The sequence below is a fragment of the Vipera berus genome, assembly GCF_964194415.1.
Source record: "Vipera berus genome assembly, chromosome: 1".
NCBI lineage: Eukaryota > Metazoa > Chordata > Lepidosauria > Squamata > Viperidae > Vipera > Vipera berus.
The window spans coordinates 313,730,496-313,754,712 of NC_138202.1; the positions used below are offsets into that span (position 1 = coordinate 313,730,496).

The 24,217-nt window shown below is 39.4% G+C and overlaps 1 protein-coding gene across 1 annotated transcript in view; it reads right to left on the reverse strand.

Moving 5' to 3' along the window:
- HHAT (hedgehog acyltransferase) overlaps positions 1 to 22,050 on the reverse strand; it is a gene marked incomplete at its 3' end in the record, with an annotated part of 135,795 nt that extends 113,745 nt beyond the window's left edge. The window contains exons 1-5 of the mRNA XM_081312858.1: positions 21,994 to 22,050; positions 19,003 to 19,154; positions 13,485 to 13,546; positions 7,754 to 7,867; positions 686 to 880 (exon numbers count right to left, since the gene is read on the reverse strand). Of these exons, the coding sequence (XP_081168984.1) occupies positions 686 to 880; positions 7,754 to 7,867; positions 13,485 to 13,546; positions 19,003 to 19,111 (480 nt within the window). The 5' untranslated portion in view covers positions 19,112 to 19,154; positions 21,994 to 22,050. The remainder of the gene's footprint in view (positions 1 to 685; positions 881 to 7,753; positions 7,868 to 13,484; positions 13,547 to 19,002; positions 19,155 to 21,993) is intronic.
- Between the last annotated feature and the right edge of the window lie 2,167 nt (positions 22,051 to 24,217).

The following is a 24,217-nucleotide window of genomic DNA, read 5'->3' on the forward strand; positions in this document are numbered from 1 at the left end:
CGGTATATACATACATACACATTTGTTATACATTCATACATATATGTATATATCTCTGCATACATATACATGATGCTGCAGATTCTCAAATAAGCAAAGCTGATTCTTTAAGAAACACTGTTTTACAGTGATCACTATTACAAAGGATAAGCATATAAAAAAATCTAGAAGAACTGTTGCTTCCAACTGTACTGCAGTAATTTGAAATTTACATTACTGAGAGTATTAGATGTATTAACTGATAAATGACTTTGCTGCTATTTCAGAATCACTTAAAATCCATCTGGCTTCATCTATGTCAACTTTTCTTCAGGTTATTTTCATCTCCTTCACACTATGCTTTACTATCAGCCTCAGATAAGAAATCCCAACTTGAACCACTGGCCATTTAATATTTAAATTATTCTATGCTTACATTTTAGTTATGAAGGAGTCAATCTGATTCTTGCTTTTTTTTAAAAAAATCAAGTTTTATCAACTTTTTTTTGTAAAATAAATATAACAACATTGTATCGTCACTAATACATATACATACATATCTTATTTCTAAATTTCTAAAGAGGAAACATTCTAAGAATACTATAACATCCTGTAAGAATTATTCCTCTAAATTTCTCAAAATCCCAGACTTTTACAAAATACTGTAACTTATTTTAACACACACAAAAATTACAATTGTAATTACCTTCACTTCTTCTATGGAAGACAGATGCAGAGTTGACAACAGAAGCAAAGACGTCAACCATGTAAGCACTGGATTTTTTAACTGGGCTACTAAATATGAGATACTGGTATGTACAAAAATCATAGTCAGTCCTTTGGATCCCAGTAGAAACCAACAGGCAGCAATTCCATACATTAGCAGAAACCAAGGTTTGTACTGAAATGTCAGAGAGAACAGATGATAAAATGTTATACATGAATAATATTTAATCTATCACCAATACATTCAACTCTCTCAAAGGAGCTCAAAACCATATATGAGGAGGAGGGACAGAGGGTGTTGTGTTTCAGCGTCAGCCTGTGATACCGGCAGCTGAGTCTGATGATTCTGAAGAGAAGGAGGGGTTTGGAGAGCCTTTGGTGTCAGAGGGAGGCTCTGATGCACTGCAGGACTCTCAGTCTGGCCCCTCCAGTCATGTTCCTCATCAGACTCAGCCGTGGGAGCACGAGGTATTGGATGTAAATGATTCACAGCTGGATCTATTCAGGGATGCTAGGAGCAGGAGGCATTCCAGCAGAGTAGAACAGAGAAAGGCCATGAGGCAACTTGGTGAGAGGAGGAGAAGGCAATGAGAAGCCACGCCTTGGGACTGCTGATAAAAGGGGAAGGTGTGGGTGGTGCTGGTTGCTGAAGGCAACCGTTTGAAGATCTTCTGCTAGAGTCCTGGTCTGTTATTCCTGTTTAACTCTTGTTTGAACTTTTGGTTTAACTCTTGTTTGAACTTTTGATTTCTTTGTAAATAAATTTGGTTGGGTTTTTCCAGCCTGTTGACTATAAAAAGGGGTTGTCCCTGACATTCAAACAGGGCCGGTCGTAGGCTGAACAGAACAGAGGGAGTGTTCCAGCTTGAGAAAATCTCTGTGAAATAATTTTAGCTGAGAAGAGATGATTACCCAATGTGATTTATGATAAAACAGTAATGTGAACCAAGATCACTTAAACTAAATTCAACATTTTATCTCTGAGGATTATTTTAATATATTTTTCTCCCTAAGAAAAAACAAATTTTGCGTATTATATACTCCCTCCTGTAACACTGGTTTGTATGATGCTGAGACATCAACCCCACCCTCCAAGTGCAACACAATGTATGCAATTGTCCACAGAGAGAAAAAAAGAATCTATACAGGTTTTTAAAAGCAAATGGAATTAAATATTTAAATAGCGTTTTCTAACTCACGCATGATTACATTAGCTACCAGCCTGACAGTGAATGGGCTTGCTATCTCATTCTTACCGTCTACTGGCCTTCACAGGGAAATTATGAGCACCATAACAAGTTTTTCAGCTGCAGATTAATGCAGTAATGGTGCCCTAGATTTCATATGGCTCAAATGAGAGGCTCATTCAAAAAAAAATCCTCTCTGGCCTCAAGGAGAGTCAAAGGATTCTAAGAGAAGTTTTAGCTGAGAGAATCACTGCAGATACTGCTCAGGGTACATCAACTACCCATTCAGGCTCAACCAGGCATGCCCTCTCTACATGTCTGCCTTGGAAGACAAGCATTATTCAAATCATTCTAACTATGAAACACAACACTTGAAACAACTTGAATATATTAAGCAAACAATGTGCATAAAAATACTATTCTCCAATGCAAATTTGAAATGGGAAGAAGAACTTTGCTTTTCTGGGGGGGGAAAAACACATCTGCAAAGAAAAAACACCGAACTGGCTATTTAGGAACAAGCAAAAATTAGTTTTCCCGTGTCTCATAAATTCATCTCCTATCTAAAACTGATGACATAGATTTCTTTTTTTTTTCTTTGTTGACTTTTTTACTGTCATAGTTCAATAATTCCCTCCCCCCTCAAATTTTAATAAGCTTATAGCAGAGCATCCATCCAGCACTACTCAGTGTGGAGTTCATTAGAAGTGAACTATGAAAGAAGATGTGGGGGACACTGCCAACTTTACTCCCACTGTAGAACAACTTGAAGATAATTACTATTTTCTAAAAATGGTGGGATTCGATGCCCAGGGTGAGCAGTATATCTAAGTTGAAGTAAGTGCTATTTAAAGGACCCAGGATTAATAGACAGAAAGGAGGTAGTGAAACCCAAAGTCTGAGTTTTCACAAGAAATAATTCTATTTTCAGTCCTGCAATTCTCAGGAAGAAGGTAAACGGGATTCAAAGAGCTTTTAGTCAGAAAAGATCATATGGGCTTTAGCATGTTTCTACAGTTACTTTAGGCCAAACGTATCAAATAGGAGGTGACCACAAGCACTTTCAACAAGCCACACAGGTAGGTTTTATCTATCAGTTCTAATAAACAGCCATGTAATTTTTTATTAACTATATATGCTACCCATCCCTCTACCAAGCGACTCTTATCAGGTGGCTATCTTAGCAGATAGAGCAACAGATAGACTGCTATATGTTTCAGAACCTAACTTTCTTCCAAATTCATGGGCTATTTCAAAGAAAGGTGCTGAACGTCCCTTCAGATCTATCTGACCTGTTCCAGGAAAACCAGTCTTACATAGGCATTCCATGATTACCATAAACTAGGGCACATTCCTTAGTGAGTTATACAACATGCCAAAACAGAATAGGAAGAAAGATGCTTGGTTTAACATTAGAGAATCTTGCTTTACTCTTATTTATCATATTTGCCTCTACTCAGACCAGCATGCCTGACGTTATCCTATTTTGGGCCCATAACCACAGAGCAGTGTGATTAAACAGAAACCTGAGCAACAGCCAAACACTATATGCCATAGCATTGGAATAACTCTCAGGCCTGTGTGACATCAGAGTTGTAATATAATATGGCATGTTGCTGTGGACAAGCAAAAACAGTGTAGATAGAAGCCATTTTGCTTTTCTCCATGCTTCCTTTGAAAACAAAGCCTCTGAACATAACTACCCCAGTCAATTTTGCAGGAGTGAAGTTATTCATTTGGACACATTTAAAAAAACAACCTTTCAGATGAAACTGAGGAACTATAAGTATTCTCTTTCACACTGACCTGAAAGTAATGATCTTATTAAAACAAATAAAAATATACGCAGCCCTTGCTTAATTAAGTTGATCAGTAGGAACTACATATAATATAATATAATATAATATAATAAATATAATATAATATAATATAATATAATATAATATAATATAATATAATATAATATAATATAATATAATATAATATAATAATATACCGTAATATAATATAATATAATATAATATAATATAATATAATATAATATAATATAATATAATAATATAATATAATATAATATAATATAATATAATATAATATAATATAATATAATATAATATAATATAATATAATTAATAATAATAATATAATAATAATAATAATATAAGTAGAGTAGAGTAGAGTAGAGTAGAGTAGAGTAGAATAGAATAGAATAGAATAGAATAGAATAGAATAGAATAGAATAGAATAGAATAGAATAGAATAGAATAGAATAGAATAGAATAGAATAGAATAGAAGCTGGAAGGGACCTTGGAGGTCTTCTAGTCCAGCCCCCTGCTCAAGCAGGGGAACCTATACCATCTCAGACAGGTGATTGTCTAGTCTCTTCCTAAAAACCTCCAGTGATGGAGCACCCATGATTTCTGGAGGCAGGCTGTTCCACTGGTTGATTGTCCTCACTGTCAGGAAGTTTCTGCTTAATTCCAGGTTGCTTCTCTCTTTGATCAGTTTCCAACCATTGTTTCTCGTCCTTCCCTTTGGTGCTCTGGTGAACAAAGTGACCCCCTCTTCTTTGTGGCAGCCCCTCAGATACTGGAATACTTCTATCATGTCTCCCTTATTTTTTCTTTTCTTTAGGCTAGCCAAACCCAAGTCCCGCAGCCGTTCTTCATATGTTCTTCTTCATACGTTCTCCAGGCCTTTAATCATCTTAGCTGCTATTCTCTGGATTTTTTCCAAACTCTCAACATCTTTTTTGTGATATGGTGACCAAAATTGGCTACAGTATTCCAGGTGTGGTCTTACTAGGTTTTTATAAAGCGGTACTAATACCTCACATGATTTTGATTCTATGCCTCTGTTTATACAACGCAGGATTGTATTAGCTTTTTTGGTTGCTGCTGCAGACTGCTGGCTCATAGTCAAGTGATCATCCACTAGTATATTCTTGTTAATTTATTTATTTTTTTATTTTATTTTATTTATTTAAATTTATATACCGCCCTATTCCCGTAGGACTCAGGGCGGTTTACAGGGAAAATTAAAAGTTAAAATACATCACATACAATTAAAATCGATTAAAACTAAGATTAAATTAATCCCTGAACTTAACTAAAACCCCATTTATTAAATAATTAAAACCCCTCAGTTTGGGCCAGACAGCTCAAAAAACCAAGTTTTCAAGTCCCTATGAAATGAGCGAAGGTTGGGGGCGGTCCTAAGCTCCGTGGGAAGCTGGTTCCAAAGGGCCGGCGTGCCCACAGAGAACGCCCTTCCCCTGGAAATAACCCGCCGGCATTCCTTAACCGGCGGTACCCTAAGAAGGCCCTCCCTGTGGGAGCGCACAGGACGATGGGAAGTTGATGCCGGCAGCAGGTGTTCCCTTAGATAATCCGGACCCAAGCCATTTAGGGCTTTATAGGTCATCACCAGCACCTTGAATCTCACCCGGAGGGCAACCGGAAGCCAATGCAGCTCACGGGGAAGAGGTGTTACACGGGAGTATCGGGAAACTCCCATAACAACTCACGCAGCTGCATTCTGCACCAGCTGAAGCCTCCGAGTGGTCTTCAAGGGCAGCCCCATGTAGAGAGCATTTAATTTAAAAATCTATCTGACAGCAGTGGCTTCAAATCAAACTAGAACAACTATTTTCATTTAAAAATAATTGCACAACTGCTTTCATTGTAATTATAGCAACATTTTACCTGTTACTTGTAACCCTCCCATAAGTTGTCCACAAGGTATTTTTAAAATGTGATATTATTCCGATAACTATATTTAGATTGCTGTCCTACACTGTCAGTAAGAATACAGTTTAACAACCATTCATTCAGAGACCATTTGAAGTTACAAAGGCACTGAACAAATGGTACTTATGCCCAGTCCTCAAAGTTATGGCCATTGCAGCAGCCTCGCAGTCAGGTGATCAAAATTCAGGCTGCATTTACAACTGCAAGGTACACTTCAACACCGCACCCCCATCTGCTTATCTCCCCCATCTCTGTCCTTTTAGCTACCCAGTACTCCTCCACCCTGTTACTCCACCATTCCTGCCATTCTGCCATGCACCCCTGCCCTGTGTTCGGCCAAACCCCTGCCTTCTTCCTCCTGCTACTGATGAGGTGTGCCTGGCTTCACAAAGGCAAGCAGAGCCAAGGGGGGGAGCATAGGGGGGGCACCAGGGGTGTAGGGCAGAGGACAAAGTAGCAGGGGCAGCCACGTGCAGAGTGGTGGGCATGCAAGGCAGAGCAGAGAGTGTCAAGACAACAAAACAAGGTGATGAAGGCAATAGAGTGCAGGGTGGCAGAGACAGTGGAGTGCAGGGGCGGCAGAGGGCAGGGTGACAGGACTGCAGGGCAGACTGCAGAGTGGCAAGGGCAGCAAAGGGTAGGGTAGCAAGGGTAGAAGGGGCAACAGAATGTTTTGTGCCTCCTCCTCCTCCTCCTCAAAAAAACCTCAGTTCCTATTTTTACCAAGACATCATGCAAATAAAATACAGCATTTCTTCTAAGGAGCACTATATCATGACTGCTACCTAGGGGAAACTCTATACAGTGATGTTACATAGATCACATTTATTTCTTCTGATAGTCAAATAAATAAAACAAGTAAAGCAGTAATAGAGGAGACAGAAAGAAGAAATGAGGGATATCAGTCAAAACCTTTGTCCTGTTGTCTTGCCTATAAAATGTAACCCTCTCCACATATTTTTATGTGAGAGACCTCAGCATGATTCAAGGGCAACACAGCTGTGCTCTGGGGTCCCACATGCTGAAGGAAAGACTGAAGCAGCTCAGGTTTGCACTCCAGGATGTTTATTCCTATGATCAGGAGCCTCAATTGTTTGGGGTTCCTGTTGCAGTTGTCGTGGGAAAAACCCAATGGAAAAGACAAGAGACAGCAACACAAACGAATAATTCTTACTTTAAGATTCAGAGGTTTATTTTTCTAATAATTTGGAACACAGCAAGCATAATAACACATCATCACATACATTAGTAACCCATTGCAATGAGGACCAAATGGTTATAGCAAATTCCAATAGGACAGCTATAGGCCAATGGCAAATCAATCAGGTTCAGTCCCAACCTTTTATACCATTTCTTGTTCTACGACTGTAGGTAGATGGTCTGCTGACTTTTGCTGACTTCTGCTGACGTTTGCTGACCTCTTACTGACTCTCTGCTGACCTACTTTCCACATATACGTTCTGCTGAACATAACTTTCCAAATATACCCGTGTACATTGGAACCTGCATCCATCAGCTACTTTCAGTTCCCTATTTCTCCCACGGTTATAATACTCATGTTCCAAATATACATAGACCTATCTACTTTGCAATTTCATATTGCACAAATTACAAATAGTACGTTCGTATTGTGAAATAGTATAAAGTTCAAGTCAAAGCTTTGTTTTAAATCACTACTGTGGGGCCTATCACAGATTTGCTCCAGCCTCATCTTGTTATATGAGGAGGGGGCTATATTTTCATCTCCCACACAGTGGAGAATCCAGAAGCACTGCTGAATCCTCTTCAATCTTTGCTGAACACAAACAGTATTTTTTGGGGGGGAAGAGACCAATACTGTATTCACAAGAAAGCCTTTCACATGAGTAACATATAAATGAGGGGGGAAACACCTGATTCACTTGTATCCCATCTTCCAACACAGTCACCAGTCTGAAGCATCACTGAAGAAAGGTAAGATGCTAATACAACAGCAATAACAAAAACTGACAAACTATATCATTTAAGCATTTATATTCTAAATATGGATTTTTGTAATTCTAGTTACAGATTGTTATAATTTCGGTAGAAAGCAGAGGAGAAAATGTTTAGTAGAAAACAAAATCACATACCTTTTCCACGTAGATGCTAGATATCAGTGATACCATCAGGTGGCCAAAAAGAAGCCACAGTATATATCCTTTGCCCCATTCCATCCAGAAACTCCATTCAAAATCAACTGGATCCTAGACATCAATGGAACCAAACTATCATTAATTTCTTTTGAAATGAGCTTCCTTATAAAGAAATCAAACATATAAAATGTTTGGTACTGAAATTCCTATCATCTCCAAAACGTTGCCATGTTAGCTGAAGATGAAGGATACACATTATAGAGACCCAACTCGGAGAAGCTCATATCACATCACTGTAATATTTCATGCTAGGTACCAGGAAAAAATACAGGATAGTTACCCAAATAGATTTATTGCATAGAACACAACAGTAAGACTTAGCAAGGCTGTCAGTAAAGGCTCTAGGAACCTTTACCCTCTTATTCTTTTGTTTCTTTTTTTTCAATTATAAGAATCCCATAAATAGCCTGTTGAGTGATGATTTCAATGACAGCCAGTTTGGTATAGTGGTTAAGGCAGCAGACCAGAAACCAGAAAATCATGAGCTCTATTCCCATCTTAGACAAAAGGCCAGCTTGATGACTTTGAGTCAGTCACTTAGCCCTAGGAAGAAGGCAACAGTAAACCATTTCTTGCCAAGAAAACTACTCTAGGAGAAGACTAGATTAAATGCACAAAATAACAACAACAATAAATCATTTCTATATAATAATTTATAGAAACCTTGGACATTATCAGAGAATGTGGTAATAACACAAAATACTAGTGATGGCATGATTGAGTCAATCTCTGCTAGCTTTCTTATTACCCCTATCTTGCCACTTAGATACAGTGTAGGAAGTGCATTAATTAATTTATTTTCTAATTCATTTCCAATACATCCAGTTGGGAGAACAGCAGCTACATGAAGTTGCCAGTTTTTGCTATACTCTAGGCTTCAGCACTTCTATGCAATATCTCTTGCTTCTTTTTCAACAAGTCTTTTTTTTAATTTTAATACAAAGCTCACCACAGGGACATTTCCATGTAGTTTCACTGATGGTTAGTAAAAACTAGCCTTGATCGCTGGCTGGAAGGCATTCTCATTTGATTAATTCACTTCTGTCACCTAATATTTTTTAAGTCCAAAGCGGACACTCTCTTAGACTTCCTGAAAACACCTTCACATAAGATCATTACTGGAAATCCAATGCCAATTTATAAGGCCCCTATCTATTCAATGAAACTATGGATGGCAAACATATCAGCAGTTGTAAAACACACACACACAATACAAAATCAGGCTGAGGGCCTTTCATTAAAATTTCTTCTATGCCATATGTCATGGTGCAGCTGCACAACAAATAGGTAGGGCCCAATTCCTGGAGGAAGAGGCAAGATTTCATGGCCTCCTGAAAGATCTTTGGGAGCAAGTACCATAACAGAGAGGGCAACCTTCCTAGGACCCCATAGTTGATGTTGCCTCCCTTCACAAGACCTGATGTTATGGGCAGAAATCACTGGGGAAAGGCAGTCCCACAATGATGTGATGTAGATAAAGGTAAAGGTAAAGGTTCCCCCGCACATGTGTGCTAGTCGTTTCCGACTCTAGGGGCCGGTGCTCATCTCCATTTCAAAGCCGAAGAGCCAGCGCTTGTCCAAGGACGTCTCCGTGGTCATGTGGCTGGCATGACTAGACGCCAAAGGCGCACGGAACGCTGTTACCTTCCCACCGTAGTGGTCCCTATTTATCTACTTGCATTTTTACGTGCTTTCAAACTGCTAGGTTGGCAGAAGCTGGGACGAGTAACAGGCGCTCACTCTGTTACGTGGCACTCGGGATTCGACCCACCAAAGCACTGACCTTCTAGTCTCAAAATCTAGCAGCTCAGGCCTCATACCCGTTACAAAAAGTTGACTACACTGTTACAGAGTTTCTTTGGACTTTGTATTGTTGTCTTTTTGTTTCCAGAAATAGCTGCCAGAAGCAAGGAATATTCCTATATTCATTAAAGCCGTGTATTTCAATCTTCGCTACTTTTAAGTTCTGTGGATTTCAATTCCCAGAATTCCCCAATCAGCCATTTGGAACAACATTGGCTGGAAAATTTTGGGAGTTGAATTCCACAGATCTTAAAATTGCTAAGCTTGAGAATCACTGCATTAGAGACTTCTAAATGCAAGGTCCCAGCTCCTTATAGAAGGTTTTGCAAAGAGCCCTCAGCTCCTTCTGCAATCAGTTGTATGCCCTAGTCAACTGTGCTGCACCCATAGATCACAGCTGTTGTGTGTTTATTTTATTTATTTTATTTTATTTTAATTCCATTTATATCCCGCCCTTCTCCGAAGACTCAGGGCGGCTTACAAGCTTAGCAGTAGCCTTCATTCTATGTATATGCCTGCTTATTAGGGCTTTCACACACACCCCAAGCGGCATTATTACAAAGTCAGCTTAATTGCCCCCAACAATCTGGGTCCTCATTTTACCTACCTCAGGAGGATGGAAGGCTGAGTCAACCTTGAGCCTGGTGGGATGCGAACCTGCACTAATTGTCATGGTACAGCTTAACAAGGGAAAGACCTACCCACTGCCCTTTTGTTCAGATGTTGATACAAAGGTAGCAAAGGATGTTGTGAGAAAGCCTCTTTCCAAAAGGCGCCATTCAGCTCTGAACAGAAACTGCTACTGACACCAACAGTAATACTTATTCTGACTTTCCCAGAAAATCTCCCTCGCCAAACCATTGTGGCTTGTACTTAAAAAGAGATCTTCAGTGGGTTTATATATTTAATGTGTAACTAGAGGATTTATCCACTTAATGGAAAAGGAGAATTCCCCCACGAAAAAAAACTAAAAGGGCCCCTACCAAAATGATGACTTCAACTAATTGCCATTTGGCTGGTGAAACTGTCTCCATGAGTAGCCTTTCCAAAATATTGCTTCCGAGAGGGGAGCAAAATTCTTTTATTAGCCTATGACAAACTGCCATTTAGTTACCTTTTTTCTTCTTTATGCCTACATTTTATTTTAAGTCACTATTTCAAACTGCAGACTCTCTCGACAGAAAGGTAGGAGATAGCATGCAACAGATAAACAAAAATATTGCCTTTTGTCTCCTAATGTTTCCCTGTCAAATTGCAAGGCAATGTTCACTTTTGGAATCTGTTTCCAGGAGACCTGCCAAGAACATCCTTTGCAGCAGTCTTGATCAAAAGGAATTTCCAAATTAGAACAGAAAGCAGGCAATCATCATTGTCTGTGTTTATGCTTCCATTCCTTGAGGAGCGTGGCACAGATTTCAAATATACTGTATGTCCCAAGAACAGCTTTCTTGCTTTAAACTCAAAATATGTTACCATGAAAAATGTTAATGCAACAAGCAGCTTTATGCTTCTCAACATCTGTAGTCCTGTAATATGAGAAAGGAAACTATTGTGCAACAGCTAATGGCCCTTTCATATTAAGTACTAAAATGTGTGTATGCTATGGGATTTTCATATAAGTGCTGGCTCCTTCTATTTATCAAAAAGAAGCAGGTAAGCCAGAAGTGTCATAAGCTAAGCTATAATAAAGACATTAGTTACCATTGGCTGAGCCAGATTTTATCAGAATTATAGTCCTTGTTTGGAGACTGCTTTATACAGTGACTGTTCACAGTTACATGATGACAAAAAATAATAATTTTCAACCAATCTTCACATTTACAACCTTCACGGATCTATAAAGCAAAAGAAAACTGAAGTATGATGGTATACACAGCCATGGTTTCACTTAGTGACCACCTCACAACAATCAAGTTGCTGGTCCCAACTGTGATCAAGAAATGAGGACTACTTGTATTCTGACTCTGACTGTTGTTTAATGATGTATCCCCTTGCTGACATAAATAAGCTGCTTAAAATGTAACATACCTACAGCACACGAATATTAACACTTGTGAAAGAGTAATGTCTCTAAGAAAGGCAAACCCCCGTAGCTATCATCCAAAAATTGTCAAATTTTATTTACATTAAAAACTTAGAATTATACTTTGTCCCCAAGATTTTCAGGTTTCTTGGCAAAGAACTTTGGTCTTATTATTACATATCTTTCTACAAATGATTGTATATATACAATACATTCAAGGATAACTTTTAAAAAATATGGTGGACAAGTTGTTTGAAGGAGGATATGGGAATGCAGAAGAAAGAATAATAGACTTCTATCCCTCTACTGCAGGGGTGTCATACTGCCGGCCCATGGGCCAGATGCGTCATGCCGAAACCACACCCACCCCACTGATGGCAATGGAAAAAAGTCACGATATGTCACAACACATCACATGACGTTGCAAGTCACGTGCTCTACTGGATAGAAGTCAGTTCTTTGACTTAGGTACTTGTATCAAGGGAAGGGCTATGATCTGTTACCCAGAAAGCCACTCGCTTTTTTAATTGTGCATCTCAGGAGCTGTATGATACAATTGCCCTAATTACATTCTGCAATGTATATCTAAATTAAAATTGACAGGCTACTATTCAGCTTCCAAGTGACATACCAAAACAGTCTTCTAAGTATTCCAAATGAAACTAATTTGTAAAAATGGAACTTAGCTCAACTCAGCACAACCAGAATTACAGAAAGTGCTGACTGGAAGAAAATTTGGCTGAAGCTATTGTTTGCAGAAAGAATTTAATAGAGGTTGGATCTGATCAACATCTGCACCTAAACCTAGAATTGCCTCCTTTTTCATTCTTCCGTGCCTCAAGTATTCCAAATACCCTTGTATCTGAAAACATAATTATATCTGAAAGAAAAAATATCTGAAAACATACCCAAACATGGGTATGTTTTTAGCTATAAGGCAACACATTGTAAAAGAAATGGAATCTGAAACTTTTTTGCCTAGTAATATTTAATGAATGAACCTTTATTGTCAAAGTACAACCATGTATACATTGAGATTGGCTGAGCCTCCCTTCATGCCCCCACCCCACAACTTACAGTGACACAAACCCTCCATCTTATTACACCATGTGAACTAATTGCACAACACACCAGCCTCACAAGTCAATTATGCATAAAATTTATAAAAATTATTTCCCGTTCAAAAGCCTAACAGCCCATGGATCAAAGCTGTTTTTCAGCCTGTTGGTGCGGCTGGCTATACTCCTATATCTCCTACCCGATGGTAGGAGAGTAAAGAGATACCGTCCAGGGTGGTACCCCCAATAAAAATAATTTTTGTTATTGTTTCCAAGCAATTTTAGCTTATATTACTAAGAAATAGTATGCATTGAAAGGTGAATGTGCCAGCTAAACTGCAGTTATTTGCACACTCAAGCTTTAATACCCACAGTGGGAGTCAAAACAAGCTGCCCACATTGATTATGCATCAATGATGTATACATGTATAAAGGGGAAAGGCTTCAATTGTGATGCTGTAACCACACTGTTACCTCTTTTGACCCATCCTTCAGACAGCATCACACTCAAGGGTATACAGCAAACAATATTCAAAATTTAGCATTATGCTAATTCTATTTCTCTTTTAAGTACTAGAGGCCGTTTTAATTGTCAAATCGTATCATGACAATTTGACAAGCTGTTTCGCATTGGATGGACACAGGTTTTATCATAATTTGTATCAAAATGCTCTACCCTCATCTTGAATATAATTTAAAACATTAGGCCTCAAAACTTATTGTCATTCAGTCTCAATCACATTTCAATGCACTTTAAACTATTAAGTAATCTCATTGACCTTACCTTCCTCAACCCCAGTATATTTTTCTCCAGTTCAAATTTTCTGTCAAGTTCCTCTTCGTATTCTGCACAAATAAGAAATCTTTAAACAGCAATAGCACAATACCATCAGTTCTCTTACAAAGAGGACACATAAGAAAAACTAAATTCCATGTAGTATTGTTAGAATGAAAGCCTACTAAGGCCCGTGACTCTTTTCTAAGGGAAGTAAGAGCTATTACAGAATATATTAATATATTATGAATTGTCAGTTGTTAGATAAGATACATGACCCTCAAATTTGATCAGCTTGTCACATAAAAAACAAAACAAAAATAAAACGTGCAGTTTCCCGTTTGCAGAGAAGGGAAAATCTGAATAAAAATAATTATAATTTTGACTATGTTCACAACTCACTTACTAAAACTCCACCTTCTTGTAGGCCTCCTAAAGCAAGCAAGTTAGCCATCTCTCCTCAAAATGCTCTACCTTTAAAAATTTGCATATAGCAGTAATAATATGAGACTTTTTTTTAAAATGACATCAGGACTGTTCTAAGAACAGTGGATATCAGTTCCATGTGGGCTCAATATTAACAGTATTAAACAAAAAAATAGTTAAAAAGAAGAGAGTCTGAAGTACAGTATCTTGTAATATTGTTTCTAGCAATAGCAATAGCATTTAGACTTATATATCACCTCATAGTGCTTTACAGCACTCTTTGGGTGGTTTACAAGTGTAAGAAGCATTGTTCACCTCTTGTCCCCTGCAATCTGGGTCCTCAGAAGGATGGAAGGCTGAGTCAACCTTGAGCCCTGTCAGGATCAACCTCCAGGCTATGGGCAGAGGGGCAGTATAGGCAGTATTTGTCTGAAATGCAGGTATTCCTCAACTTTTGACCACAATTGAGCCAAAAATTTCTGTTGCTAAGTGAGATGTTTACAACCTTTTTTGCCACAGTTGTTAAGTGAATCACTGCAGTTGTTAAATTAGTACACAGATATTAAGTGAATCTGGCTTCCCCACTGACTTTGCTTGTCAAAAAGTCACAAAAGTTGATCGCATGACCCCAGGACACAGCAACGGTCATAAAAATGAGTCAGCTGCCAAGCACCCAAATTTTGATCATGTGACCATGGGGATGATGAAATGGTCATGTGAAAAATGGACATAGGTCACTTTTTTCAGTGCCATTGTAACTTTGAAAGGTCACTAAATGAACTGTTGTAAGTCAAGGACCAGATCCTGAAGCTAAAAGTCAAATACTTTGGCCACCTAATGAGAAGGAAGGACTCACTGGAGAAGAGCCTAATGCTGGGAAAGATTGAGGGCAATAGAAGAAGGGGACGACAGAGAATGAGGTGGCTGGATGGAGTCACTGAAGCAGTAGGCGTGAGCTTACATGGACTCCAGCAGATGGTAGAGGACAGGAAGGCCTGGAGGAATGTTGTCCATAGGGTCGTGATGGGTCGGACACGACTTCGCAGCTAACAACAAAGTCAAGGACTACTTGTACTGCACTTAACCGCTGTGCTACCATGGCAACTTATTACATTTCATTTTATTCATTTCTCTCTTATGTGGAGCATATCAGCTAATAATTGCTTACTTGATCAATAGCTCTAATAAGTGGATATGTATATTTATATTGCCCTACTGACCACTAAATACCAAGACAGCTAGAAAAAAGAAATAATGCTTTACAAATATTTCCTATGCCTATTTCCTAACAAATATTTCCTATGCCAAATATTTCCTATGGCTATGTGGATATAAAATAGATTCTCTCCAACAATTACTCCTTAACAGAAGTCAATTTCCATCTTTAAGTCTGGTAAGAGAAAATGCCTCAGAAGTTCAAGCCATCAGCTGAGCAAAGCTTAGAAGGAACGGCCTTCAAAATGAGGAGCTAAACTTTTGATTTATCACCTTAGGTTTTTGTAGGAGATTCTTAATATCTAGCTGAAGAAATTCATCTCTTCAAGAAATGAGTTTTTCTTCTTATTTTTTGATGCTCAAAATAAATTTCTGGTATAAGACATCATCTTCTCTGAGAATATTTTCCTATTTTTTCTTAGCCTGGTTACCCAGCAGAGAAGAGAGCTGAAAATCAAGTTTGTATTACCAATCACTAGGGATCAGTGTCTCTAATTACATGTTTCTTTGTCTTACTTTAATTGTTGATTGCAAATTTCTCTGGTAGCCATTCCTAACAGAAAATTGCAAGCAGGGTGTTAAGTGAACTAAATCATCATCAGGAAAATGAGCAGGATAGAAGCACATAAAGTCAAATAAAGACTACAGATAATTTCATCTTATAATACACTGTCCTACCAATTTTTTTATTCAGTACCACAGAGAGGGAAATTATTTTCTTTCAAATTCTACCAAAACTGCTGATAATTTTCTAAATTGTGTGTAGATGTTGGCTGATCTGTATAAAGCTTTAATGAAAAAAAACTCCCCCAAAACTAAGTGTGCTTCCTTGTGTCTATCCCAGGAAGTAAATAATTACACTAAAGAGTGCCCGTCCTAGTATCTAATCTAGAAATTTGGATTTTGCACTAGGCCTATAGAGCTGCAGCCTCATCTGATTAATGAGTGCCAAGAGATAGTACACGGGCACCACCCATCTTCCAAATCATTTTTCTCCTGCCAAATCTAATATTTCTAATCTGTAGTACTGGGGCAAATGTTTTTTGAAAACCTCTCTGTACAGTTTCTGTTGCCACCTTAGATATGCTCATACAGATTATACAGAAGGATTTGTTTTGAAGGCAATACCCTCACAAACAGAATAGTGAGGAAAAAATGAGCATAAATATCTGATGAATCATAAAGACAGGCATTTATGACATTTCATGGGTACCATCAATCCTAGACATGCCGAAGAAAGAAAAAACTAATGTCTATCTGCTAAATTAAACCATTCTCCAAATGTGCTATATTTCAAGGGGATACTCAAGTTTCCTATTACAATTAATATTTTGATCCAAATAACTCATAGATGCTCTGCCGAAACATGTTCTGTTAATGCTCTGTATTACTAGCTTCTTCTCATTCTATTTTGTCTCTTCCATTTTAATACCTTTCTATTCTGCTGCTGAGACAAAATCCTACTACTACACATCCTTGACTGTTTATTTTAGTATTTTCTACTGTCTTCTAAGGATTTTTTTCAAGAAGCTACTTATACTGTCCATTTAGTACAAACATTCTTTAACTGAGCTTCTGGAAAGCTCAGCTTTCCATTTGACATTATGAACTATCATGGAACAAAATTGCATTGCTATTATCAAAGCATACACCTGATCATTTTCAAAACAGCAGCAATAATAGAATCCTTTATGCTGAAATATTATTGTTGAACACTTATGTGGAGTTTCAGATTACTCAAAACCAGGCTTAGATTCAATCTGTTCCCACAAATGATACATTTCTTGTGATCACTGAGTTCTCGGTTGAAATACGAGGATATTGAAATAATGAAGGATATTCTTATCTTATCCCGAGTGCCGCGTAACAGAGTGAGCGCCTGTTACTCGTCCCAGCTTCTGCTCACCTAGCAGTTCGAAAGCACGTAAAAATGCAAGTAGAAAAATAGGGACCACTCCGGTGGGAAGGTAACAGCGTTCCGTGCGCCTTTGGCGTCTAGTCATGCCGGCCACATGACCACGGAGATGTCCTCGGACAAGCGCTGGCTCTTCGGCTTTGAAACGGAGATGAGCACCGGCCCCTAGAGTCGGAAACGACTAGCACGCATGTGCGGGGGAACCTTTACCTTTACCTATTCTTATCAATACCTTTATTTTGTTTTCTATACGTAGAGTGTCAGTTCAAAAACTAGAGACCAAAATAATTTGAAATGTCACAGGTTAAAACATCCAACATCCTAATGATAACTGTTTATATAAAGCACCTTATTACTGGGATACATTAGTTATTATTTCAACATTCTAAAAACTGTTATGCTATCTCCTCCTAGTGGAAAAAATAAAGAATAGCAGGAGTTACTTTACAGTAGTAATTCTATTTATTGGATACTACCATAGCTTTTTTCAGGGTGGCATACATACTACTATAGTTCCCTACTATCACAACTTTGTGAGGAGTAACCAGCCCAAACCCTAAGCAATAATATATCAGATACATATAACATTTATTTGTGTACATATTGAATACAACTAAGATTATCCCAGGCACATTGAGTCACATAATTCCAACTCTAAAAAAGCCACCCAAAAGAGGCAAAAATTAAACATATAGATTAAAGAATTAGCACATATCTCATGTTATTGAACTGGTAAGTGACAATATATGTGCTTAATCACTATATAGAAGGATGCAAATTTTTATTTTGTTCTATAGCAACCAAGAGCCTTAAGGCACAGGGCAGTAGCATAGTGCAGGGGTCTCCAAACTTGGCAACTTTAAGACTTGTGGACTTCATCTCCCAGAATTCCTCAGCCAGCTGGCTGAGGAATTCTGGGAGATGAAGTCCACAAGTCTTAAAGTTGCCAAGCTTGAAACCCCTGGCATAGTGACCGCTGTCTGAGGAAAGAATTTTCTACTTCTTTCTATTTTCTCAACTGAGGGAACAAGTGTTTTAGGTGCATTGAGCCAATCCAAGCCTTGCACACTTTTCTTGATTTTTCACTGAAAATTGGCAGAAAATTACATAGTACTTTCAACAAATCTGTTTTCAAATATGATCTCTGGTCTCTTGGATTCCAGGAAAAGGGACATGGGTAAAAGGAAATTTTACAGCATGCAGCTATTTAAACCTATCACAGGTTATGCAGAGAGGATCTTCCAGTAGTGCAGATGTTATTGAAATAGCTAGGTATATTGTGAATTATATGATGCAATGGCAGATACTTCTTATGTTATCTATACCTTTTCAAACTGGGTGATCTCCAATGTGAACCAATTTCTGGAAGTTTCAGAAACAGGCATGTTAGCTGGAGAGGTCACTGAGTTAAAACTCAATTTGGGGAAAATGTACTATATAGCAAGTAGAATGTTACTGCACGAGCAATTTTTTAAAAGTCTTCAATTTTTAGTCTTTTTAGAGAAAGTTACTACATAAGTTCTAGATTCATTACATAAATTGGCTTCCAGGACCTCACATATTTCTGCACCTCACTGTTGCCAATGAGCACAATAGATGACATTTTCCCAGATATGTAGCTGCTAAGAATGAAGACAACTTGATGGCACATAATCAGTTGAATGAAACAAAGCATGAAAAAAGATATCTTGGCACCAGATATGCTAGCTTACACATTCATCACAAATCCATTTATTTTTATACAGATTATTTTACGTTGCTTTCCTTTGCTGATGTATGAATTACAAAGAATCTTATATCTACTTGCTATTCTAAGAAACATGCACACAAGCAAAATGATTCAATGCAACACTCTGCTTGGGACTGTAGGAAAGCAGCTACATATTTTCTATTTTTATTTCAATTTACTGGGAAATACAAAAAGGGAAAAAAATAATACCTAAAGATAATGGGCATGAAGTTGAGACTTACCTTGAGAAGCTTGGAAGACTTTGTAGAAAGAATAAAAATGGGAGCCAAAAGAAAGAAATAAGTAGAGATACAATTCCCATCTAGGCAAAGTCGCTGACTGGGAGAACATTTTTAGGCTTCTCAACACTTAGGAGGACATTCTAGCAATACACCTAAAAATAATGAGATAGTATGTTTAGTATTTAGTTAGTCCCACTTAGAAATGTCAGACAGGACTGTTAGGTAGATGACTATGGCCTAACTGGTTGGGTTGGCAATATATATAAACTATGATTGTGGTGTTGTAATAGAAACTGTATTGTATCACTTTAAATGTGTGATGATTGGCCAATGCTGTTTTTCCAACGGCCATAAGAGGGAGCTAGAGACATACCTTCTCTCTCTCTGCTATTCTCTCTGTAACTTTTGCTGTTACTTGATTATTGTGGGTTTGCTACTGTTTGCTAAACCTGAAGAACTGTGTTTTGACTTACGGACTGGTAAGAAGACTCTGAATTGGATACTCCTTGGACTATTGTTATTTGCTATCATCTCTTCACTCGTGTATGACCTGGACTGACTTTTTCTTGGACTGCTATTGTATTATTCCACAAGTAAAGTTTTTAACACACCTCAGTGTATCTGTGTGGTTGCTGCGTAAACCTGACTACTCTCAGTATCCCCTTTTTCTGTGCACGCTCGTTAGCTCAAGAGGTACTCTGCACATCCTTATTAAGGACCACAGAAAGGAAGAACTTCAAATTTTATTTTTGGACACTTTTTCTCCTTTTCTTCATTTTGCAGAGAATGGAAGATGGAAGAGGAAGAGCTTAGGCTTACAGTTTGGGTTCCTAAGAATATAAGAAGAGATGTTTCAAGTAAAAATAGAAGCCATATGCACCTATTAATACAGATAGATGATAGATAGCTAGACAAAATATATACAAAATATAAGTAAATAAGTAAAGACTTTGTTTTTCTACCTAAATCCCAGGCCAAAATCATGCTCCCTACTCCAAAACTTTCTTCAGCTTTTTCCATTCCTGAAATGCACAAAGTAGAAGCAAAGCAATCTGATCTTTCCTAGAACTTTCTGGAATGGTGGAAATTAACATGACACAATTAATGAAGAAGGTAGAATCAAGGTCTGATTAGATATAGGGCAGGCTTGTTTCTGAAATACAGCTAAGAAATTATTTTCCCCAGTGAAGACAGGAAATGTAGCATTTTTTCTCTCTAACATTTTCCTGCAAGTGCAGGGTCCATGTTTTTGGGTGGGGGGTGGGGGGGAGTGTTGATCCATTCCTTGGAACAGAAATTGATTGGCTGGCTTGTTGCCTGAGCCTGGTGTGTGGGATGAGAGAGAGTAACTGATCCAAAGTCATCCAGCTAGCTTACATGCCTGAGGTGGGACTAGAACTCACAGTCTCCTGGTTTTTAGTCTAGTGTCTTTGCCACTAGGCTCTCAATAAAGATGAAATTTCTGAGTGAAAAAAATGGGGGGGGCGGCACAGGAAGGTATAATAGTATGTTCCTGGCCGCTGAATCACAATGAATTCAGCTGATTCCTTCTGCTGTGTCTGTTCTTGGCTTGTAATATGAACCCACTAATATAGCTCAGAATATGTTCAATTTGTTCACTGAATTCAGCAAAGCTTACCTCTTCGTGCATGTAAACAGTAGGTAGGGAAGAAACCTTTTCTTCTCAAAGATCATATTCAGAAATAAGATTGTGTGGTGCTCAGATTGGACTAATAGGCCACAGGCCACAGATAAGCAGTATGAGACAATGTAATGTCTGTGAGAATAACCTTCAGAGACAGGAGGAAAAGCTACAGATAGCCTAGACAGCAATATGTTATACAGTAAGAGAAATCTGAATCCAAGCAGGGATGGGGATAAGAAAAAGCATTTCTGAAATGACCCTCCACAGTTCTCTCAAATGTAAAGGGGGGGGGAGGTGAACACAACCTTGCAAGATTTCTGGTAATGTACAATATAGTAGTAGTACTCAGAGGTTTGATTTCCTGGCCTGCTGGAAGGACTGATGGATGATCAGTTGGTGGTGGATCATATATCAAAGATCCCAGAGGATAGATAGTCCACTCTGGCACAGACTGACCCCGCAAGAGGAAACAGGTGTCTGTGTACACACTGAGGCTCACTTCTAAGCAAACCTGGCTAGGAGTGCCATATTAAGCACATTTTGCTTTCTAGTGGTGGTGCTAGAGAAGACTCACTTGGACTGCAAGGAGATGACATCAATCAGTCCTAAAGGAAATCAACCTTGTGTTTTTTGGAAGGACAGCTACTAAGGCTGAAGCTCAAATATTGGCCACCTAATGAGAAGAGAGGGCTCACTAGAAAAGAATCTGATGTTGGGGACCGACTGAATGCAAAAGGGGACGGCAGAGCATGAGATGGCTAGATAGCATCATCAGCGCAACATAGGTGAATTTGTGCAAAAGCCGGGAAACAGTGGAGGACGGGAAGAGGAGGGCTGATGTGCTTTATAGTCGCAAAGAGTCGGACCACAACTTAGCGACTCAACCACAAAAATTAAGCACCTTTATTTTGACTCAGGGAACTAGCGGGCAGACTCTTGCTTACAGGAGCCGATGCCGCTATAAATGTGTGCAGCACGCCGATATTTTTCGTGAATTTCTTTGCCCCTGCAGAAATTGCCCGTGTATCTTTAACGATGTTTCTTTGTACTTCAATCCGGCGCGCAGCACCAGGGCCTTTTCAAAGTCTCAGGGCACCACGAGCCCAGGCCAGCATTCCTTCTCCCCGACAAGAAGCGTTTTAAGAGCAGAAACAAGCATTTGTGCCGGCGATCGCCGCTAACAGCCACCTTAGGAACTTGAAGATGCGTGGACTTCAACTCCCAGAATTCCCCAGCCAGCTATGCTGGCTGGGGAATTCTGGGAGTTGAAGTCCACGCATCTTCAAGTTCCTAAGGTTGGGAAACGCTGCTCTAACTAACAACGCGAGACAAACAAACGCACCGACCTGCAGCAGAGCAAACATCGCCCGCCTCCTTGCGCGGCATCAGACCAGCCTGTCACGTTTCCGGCTCCGGCCCAATAAGCCGCGACCCCGCCCCTTCTTCGCTGAAGGCGTGGCGTTTTCCTGCTCCGAACTGCGGGCTTTCAGCGGCCGGTCTATTCGAGTAGAAACGGAGTGAATCACGGTGGCGCTTTTTTTCCCTCCGTGCAGGAGCCGCACCTCAAACACTCCCGAGTTCGCCTCTTTTTTGTCTTTGGTGTCTGGAGAGCAACGATGGGGAGCAAGATGGCCGGTTGCATTGTAAGAGCGATGGTTTTGCTGCAACCTGCAGTCTTAGCCTGCTTACCTGCGAGCAAGCCAAGAGCCCTTTTTTAAGATTCAGCAAAAAAAAAACCAACGGAAATAACATTGATTCTTACGTCAATATAATTTTCCTCCATCTTTTAATTGGTACCTTAAAATCAATATCTGGCGATCGAGCTGGTGGGAACTCAAAAATATTAAACCTCTGAGGATTCCATTTTAACTGATTCGTTTTGCTGCTTTGAAGATCGTAAAATCTAAAACGGGGGAGATGAGCCTTGTTTCGTTTGGAGCCCCTTTCATCCCCTGGGTATGAACTGACTGTCTTATGCAAACAGCCCATGCCAAAGGGTCAGGGAGGAAATAATAGGAGCTTGGGTCTAACACAAAAGATGGCATCAATTTGAGGGAGATTGCTATATAATCAAATAGTATTCTAGACCATTTCCTTGAATGGGGTTTTGTATTGTACTCCTATTTGGGCCTGTGATCTTAGAGAATAGCAATGGATAACTGATCTCTTCACCTTGGTGATTCCAATTGCCGCAAGGCACTAATCTATATACAGTCCAGTTTAGACCTATATAAAACTCCTAGGACCAATCATCAGGAGTTTTAGGGCTTCTCTGTAGAATCTGGATCAGGGGATCCTAGTTACCTATTGGAAAGACCCAGGGCAAGAAGCAGGCAGTCATCAGGAGACATTCCTTCTTTCACCCAAAGGAAAATTCCCATAGGGTCTGCTGGCACATTGTCAAGGCTGAGAGGTGACTTTTCTCAATGGAAGAAGAAATTTATATTATGAGCAGCCAACTCAAATCCCTGAAGGAACAAATTGGGAGAAGCAAGACTCTGAAGAAAGAGGGAGGAGGGATAGTAAAAGCAACCAAAATCTGAGAGATAAAATGTATCTAGCACTGGTAGCTACAGTTGTATATGTTGTAATAATAGTTAAGAAAGTGTTCACCAGCAACAAATAATGGAGGATTGATAACAGGAGGGGTGAAATGAAGGAGTTATTGTTTAAAGGTAAAGGTAAAGGTTCCCCCGCACATGCATGCTAATCGTTTCCAACTCTAGGGGCCGGTGCTCATCTCCATTTCAAAGCCGAAGAGCCAGCGCTTGTCCAAGGACATCTCCGTGGTCATGTGGCCGGCATGACTAGACGCCAAAGGCGCATGGAACTCTGTTACCTTCCCACCGTAGTGGTCCCTGTTTTTCTACTTGCATTTTTACGTGCTTTCAAACTGCTAGGTTGGCAGAAGCTGGGACGAGTAACAGGCACTCATTCTGTGGCACTCGGGATTCGACCCGCCAAACTGCCGACCATCTGATCGACAAGCTCAGTATCCTAACCCACTGAGCCACCGCATCCCTAGTTATTGTTTAGGCTCACTTAAAATAATTGAGTTAGTATATTATAGAAAAAGAACAAACCTTTAGAAATGCACAGCAAACTGACACAAATAGGAAACCACTGTCCTTAGAGTGGGAATATCTAGTGTCCAGCCTTGGCAACTTTAAGACTTGTGGACTTAACCCCCAGAATTCCCCAGCCAGCTTGGAGAATTGTCTGGCTGGGGAATTTTGCGAGTTGAAGACCACAATTCTTAAAGTTGCCAAGGTTGGACACCCTGATCTAGAGTTTTTGTACACATTTGTAAAGCCTCTTTAGAATAAAAGTCTGCTATCCATTACAAAAGGGACGCGGTGGCTCAGTGGGTTAGGACGCTGAGCTTGTCGATCAGAAGGTCGGCAGTTTGGCGGGTCGAATCCCAAGTGCCGCGTAACAGAGTGAGCACCTGTTACTCGTCCCAGCTTCTGCCAACCTAGCAGTTCGAAAGCACGTAAAAATGCAACTAGAAAAATAGGGACCACTGCGGTGGGAAGGTAACAGCGTTCCGTGCGCCTTTGGCGTCTAGTC